Source organism: Ostrea edulis, chromosome 1 (assembly GCF_947568905.1).
Source record: "Ostrea edulis chromosome 1, xbOstEdul1.1, whole genome shotgun sequence".
Taxonomy (NCBI): Eukaryota; Metazoa; Mollusca; class Bivalvia; order Ostreida; family Ostreidae; genus Ostrea; species Ostrea edulis.
In genome coordinates, this window is record NC_079164.1 from 18,855,327 (window position 1) to 18,860,846 (window position 5,520).

Below are 5,520 nucleotides of genomic sequence, written 5' to 3' on the forward strand. Positions count from 1 at the left end.
AATAGCAGAGAAAATTTTGATGAAACCCAATGTTCGTCGAATCAACCAATATGTATACATGTAGTCCAATGCCTAAGTTTAGTGGTTAGATAATGAGCATTTCCAAAATACATGAAGTACTGTCCGAAATATCGACACCTTCTCTAATTGCAAAACGTAGCAATCAAAGCAGAATTTACGCGAGAACTGACTATACGAGTTTGATGAGGAAACATGGATGATGTGCTTCACGACGTTTGGTATCGGGCATTGTTAATGGTTATGGGAATTTCATAATAAATAAAATTCTGCTAGCTAAAAAAAAACAACTTTTTACCTACCCACCGACCTTCCTCTGAAATTTAGGGTCGGGAGAGGGGAAACAAACATATTTTTAAATGTGGCCTAGTAAAGCTCAAAACCGGACTGTGAGACATCGGACATACCGGTCCGGTGTAAAAAATGACGCATCAGACCTTAGGCACTGCACATCGGTCAGGTCCGACGTCTTTCGCATAGACTGGAATAACATCCAGACAGTTGTTTGAGTCTGTCACGGTTCCTAAAATTTTCTGGTTAGGTCTGTTTAGGATAAATTTCTATTTCGAGAATTTCATACCTGGTTGACCTGTTAGTTGCTGCTTTGTGGAATGCACATTTTGGACAAGTATTGTCTGTGGTAACCCAGATGGGAACACCACATTACTTTCATCAACAATCTCATGTTGTTCTTCTGCCATTTGTCTATCGTCATTCTGCATTCTTTCAACAGCTCTGCAATGTCAACAAAGGCGTATTTACACAACCTGTAGTCATCAAGTATACTTCAATGCACAAGGCCAATAATTAGCCTTCATAGCAAGTCATTACCAGATAAAATAAAAGTATATGTCACACAATCCTTTTTAAAACAAAATTAGACCAGCATTATTTGGGCAAGTGGGTGGGGGTGGGAGACTTACAGACCTGCTGTTTGGGAATGTTTTATTTTAATATTCTAATTTCAATCATGTATACGTTATCAAAACATCACTAAAAGTGTATGCCCCTTGTCTACAATTTGAGGTGAAATGGTTTATTTCCCTACCTTGGCCTTAGTGATTTTCTCATCTATAATAGTTAACGTGACACTTGTTTTGTTTTTTTAAACCATCAATTGTACTCAATTACTATAATGCCCCAGTGTTAGGCAAATCATAAACTCTTAACATTGGTAGCGTAAAGAAGGAAAACTTTGCTGTTCACTAATTGTGATTGACCCCGTGGAGATAATTAAAATTAGAGGTTAGTGTCAAATCCAAAGCAAACTAGCATGGTGTTGCACCATGCCCATTTTGACTGGCACCATGCCCTTTTTCCTCAATAAAATTTTGAAAAATATGTTTATATAAACAATTGTTCTTTATTTCACAAGGTTGATTGAAAAGTTTAAAATCAAGACAGCAGGTATTAACTTTTAAAGAGGCTAAATGATTATTCTATTACTATCATAGTATGATACAATGAAAGTGCCCCGAAATTGTGTGGTCGCGACGAAAAGTGCCCTTTTGAATATATGATTTGCATGCTCTCTCTATATCCTACATTTAACACATGTATTCGAGAGAAAAAAATATTACGGACTACAAAGTTTTTCATTCGGACAAGCGAAAGTTTGAGTTTACTTGCCTGAAGGGCAAGTGCGATAAGAAGTTAATGTCTATTACTGCAATAACCTAATCATGCCGTTTTGAATTGAAACCAAACTGAATCAAGCTAACTATGAATCGTTTCAGCCCTAAGGCTAATGTAATTCTACTTATGACTATCACCCAAATCCCATGCCATCAGTTTTATTTGCCATATTCTACAGTTTATTTCACCAGATCCCAAACTTTTAACGTCCATTGCAGTCTTCACGAAAACTCAGTGGTCCGAAGACCGAGGCCAGTGAATTTTAGGGTCGGGTCAGTGAAATTAAAAAAATCAGGAAGTCCAATGGGCTTGTAGACTTTTTGTAAGTCACATTGAATATAATGTTGGATTTAGATATTCAAAACGTCTTATTTACTTAAATTACCATCAAAATGAAGATAAATCAATAAATAGCGCATAAAGTAAGTGTTTTGACATCGTGGTTTGTTTATTTCTTTAAAGTAGAGAATGATAACTATGTCTATACTTGTAATTGTCAAGATAACTTGTACGTTGATCACGTGAATATTCAACGAACAACTTATTGAAACAACAAAAATGACCGCGTTCTGTATCTTACTGCGCACTGGTAACTGCTGCTTTATTGCATTGTCAAATTAAAATGAACTTCGTCAATTGCAGTTATCTCTGATTTTATGCAATTTCTATAGTTTATAGAATTAATCAATCGTTTACATTTGATGTTCGTAGAGAAGGCTACTTCCTAAGGTGCACTTGGGCTGTTTTCATGTTTGTGAAAAATACGTGAATTTGTAGTCTTGTTGTTTGCGGGTGAAGAGAGAGAGAAAATATCACGCACAGTGTTGTTTTTCTGGTATCGACAGAAAGGATGATGTTTTAGGGTGGATATGAATATGAGTAATACACATAGTTTCAGTAAATTGATTATACAGTTTTACAATGCATTCCATAATGTATGTGATAAACATGTATTATGGAAATTTTGGGGGCCAGTAAATTTCACTGTGCGCCAGTAAATTCAGACAGTTCACTGGTCTGACTGGCCAGCAAGTTTTAAATGTTTTCGTGAAGACTGCCATTGACAGCCTTAAATTAAAGGTCATGGCATCATCAGACATCTTTTGTGCTGTTGTTATCTGATGGACTCTTCAATCTTCTGAAGACATTGGCTCTTTCCTTAGCATTGAACAAAATATGAATGAATTTTTCAAAATTTGTCATAGGTGCATGCTTAATAAACGAGGCCCATGGACAACAGCACTAACTCGAGTCACCTTGGCCCATCTCATTAGATTTTCCCTATATATTCGCATGTAAAACAACAATATCATGAAAAAAAAGTTTACGGTCGGGAATTTGGCAGTTTCATATACAAGTCGGGTAACCGGAAACGCACACATTTTTTTTTTGGCCTTAAGAAAAATCATCACTGCAGCGAATTTTGCCACGACATTTCAATAAATTGTTAGTTTTGAGTACAGAAATGGGTGTTGAACTAGGTGGGGGTATTTTTTCCAAGATGGCAACTTTCGACCCCAATACTTCTTACAGGGGTGCAATTTAAATGTATTAACTGCCGAAACGTGCCGGCATCTTTATCAGAATGACTTCAAAGAGGTTTTTCCAAAAGAATTCATATTCTTAATTTCCACAATCTGGAAGACAATCCCATGATTGAATTCAGCTGAATGTGGACTTTTCTTAAGTTTAATACCTAGGACATTTGGGTTTGCCGTATCTGGCATATTGCCACACAGCTGCACGTTTTATCTTTTGAAGACATATTTTTATCGTGTTGTTACAAGCATTTTTTTTTTTACTGCGCTTTGCAAAGACTACTAGTTAAACCACTTACAGTTGGCAATCTGGATTTGGAATAAAAAGTAGTAGGGTCGGCGCGTAAAATTAAGGTCACCGTCGGTTGGGTTACCGGAAATACAACATTTTCTGGGGCCTAACTGAATATATATATTTTGTCATCATTAAACTCAGTGGCAAGGATGGAATAATTTAAGAATGTCTACAAATCTTTCCTTATTTTTGTATTTTAAAATTTTTACCTAAGCAAAAGCTCAACAAATGTACCTGGTAGGTTCCACAAGATATGAAAACTTGCCAGATCTATATTTCTGGTTTGTTCATATATCATAACTTTCACTTTGTTATTGGGGTTAAAATAGTCATGCCATTTAGTGGTAACTGATGTCACTGGCACACGTGCAATTAAACAGTTTCATTCAGAACCCTTGTCAGTGATTTTTTTGGGGGCCAAAATGCCACCGATATTCGGCTGTTTCCCCTCACAAAAATTAGCTATTTCCCCCCCCCCCAATTATATATAGATGTTTTTCCCAATTTTTAATCTAGGGAAATTAGGCCATTTAAAAAAAAAAAAGGTTACCGTATATTGCTGACAAAGCGTAAATAATTTACTGTAAATACGTTTTTTTCTTCAGCTTTATTCTCCAAACCACTTCACATGAAAAAAGCTTTTGTAAAGAATATGTAAAACAATGGAGGCATCCATATAAGCAGATCTGCAGCGAAGTATAGTTTCCAGATACACATTAAGCCATATTGTTGACACTTTCGTGTTTTACCGCCATTATATTTAGGGTCAGGCTAATAACAGGAAGCGGCCAACAGTATAGGGTTTTACTAAAATCCGAAAAATACAAACAGTAGAGACATTCTGGAAACTTGATTATTGATATACAAGATTATGGGTACAATTGCTGGTGAATTAATAATTTATTATTTACTTTATGATATTAGACAATATTAAAGTACTTCTTAGGAAAAGTAAATAATATTTATACAAGGTGTGACTTCCAATACATATTTATTTTATGATTTTAAATCAGATCTGAAATAAACCTCAAACAAAAACAATATTATTTGCTTATTTTATGCATCTTTACCATTTTAATTTACTGAGTGATTTTGAGGAAAATGTCGTTAATTTTTTCCAATTCAAAAGGAGGGGTGGTAGTTTGAAAAAAAAAAAAAAAATCACTGCTTGTATCAACCTATTGAATGTAGTGACCCTTTCATGAAATCTACTTCAAAGTAGACCAAGCACAAATTAGCAAGATTTTTCTGCACTTTGACTTGAAAAATTTACAAAATGCTGCAAATGTATTTACGCCCGACTATACAAACTTGACTGAAGCTATTCAAACTCAAGTTGCAATGTTTTCTGACGATCTATAAAAAATTAAAATTGCATTCTAATATGTAAACCTTTCTATTCAAAGGCGGACTTGTTTACACAGATACATTTCGCTGAACCATCAGTCCAAATGGTCGACTGAAGAAAAAAAATATATGGTCAGTTATGGTGGTAGCCACTGCAAGTCCGTGGGTCATTCTACAGTCTGAAAATTTTAAACGATCTTAAGATGTTAGTTTCACTTTGAAATATTTACAAATATGCAATGACAAAAGCAATCCCATGTGTAGAATGACACTAAAGCTTCCTATTTTTGCAATGCAATAAAGCTAAATAGAGTATACATTGCGCCGGGTACTCCGGAGCCTTCCCATGAATCAATGTGCGCCATTTTGAATGCGTAAATATCGTATCTTACCACTAAAATGAGTTACAGATTACTCGTTGAAAACCCATCCATCTTCGGTCAGAAACCCTCAATCCAACCTAATCAGTTACTCAACGACACATTTTATTGCACTGAGTACCATAGTTCGTTTTGTTGACGTAGGCTTTTGATGAAAATTATTTGCGGAATTCTCTTTCTTTGGCTACATAACGCATCCACTTTGCGCCACTACCGGAAATCAGATACTACGCATGAGCAGAAAATGATCTCTTCGGAGTTCTTTAACTTTTTTCATATTGAATACCTACGCCATATCAGATGAGTT

General features: G+C 35.4%; 1 protein-coding gene across 8 annotated transcripts in view; it reads right to left on the minus strand.

The window, feature by feature from the left end:
• Positions 1-5,460, minus strand: part of LOC125663169 (helicase domino-like) — a 43,925-nt gene extending 38,465 nt beyond the window's left edge. For 3 of the 8 annotated variants that reach the window (XM_056152952.1, XM_056152953.1, XM_048895474.2), the window contains exons 1-2: positions 5,226-5,452; positions 599-753 (exon numbers count right to left, since the gene is read on the minus strand). In XM_056152952.1, coding sequence (XP_056008927.1) covers positions 599-740 — 142 coding nt within the window. In that variant the 5' untranslated portion in view covers positions 741-753; positions 5,226-5,452. Of the gene's footprint in view, positions 1-598; positions 754-5,225 lie in introns of all 8 variants that reach the window. The other 5 variants (XM_056152951.1, XM_048895481.2, XM_048895510.2 and 2 more) reach the window with 3 other exon arrangements.
• Between the last annotated feature and the right edge of the window lie 60 nt (positions 5,461-5,520).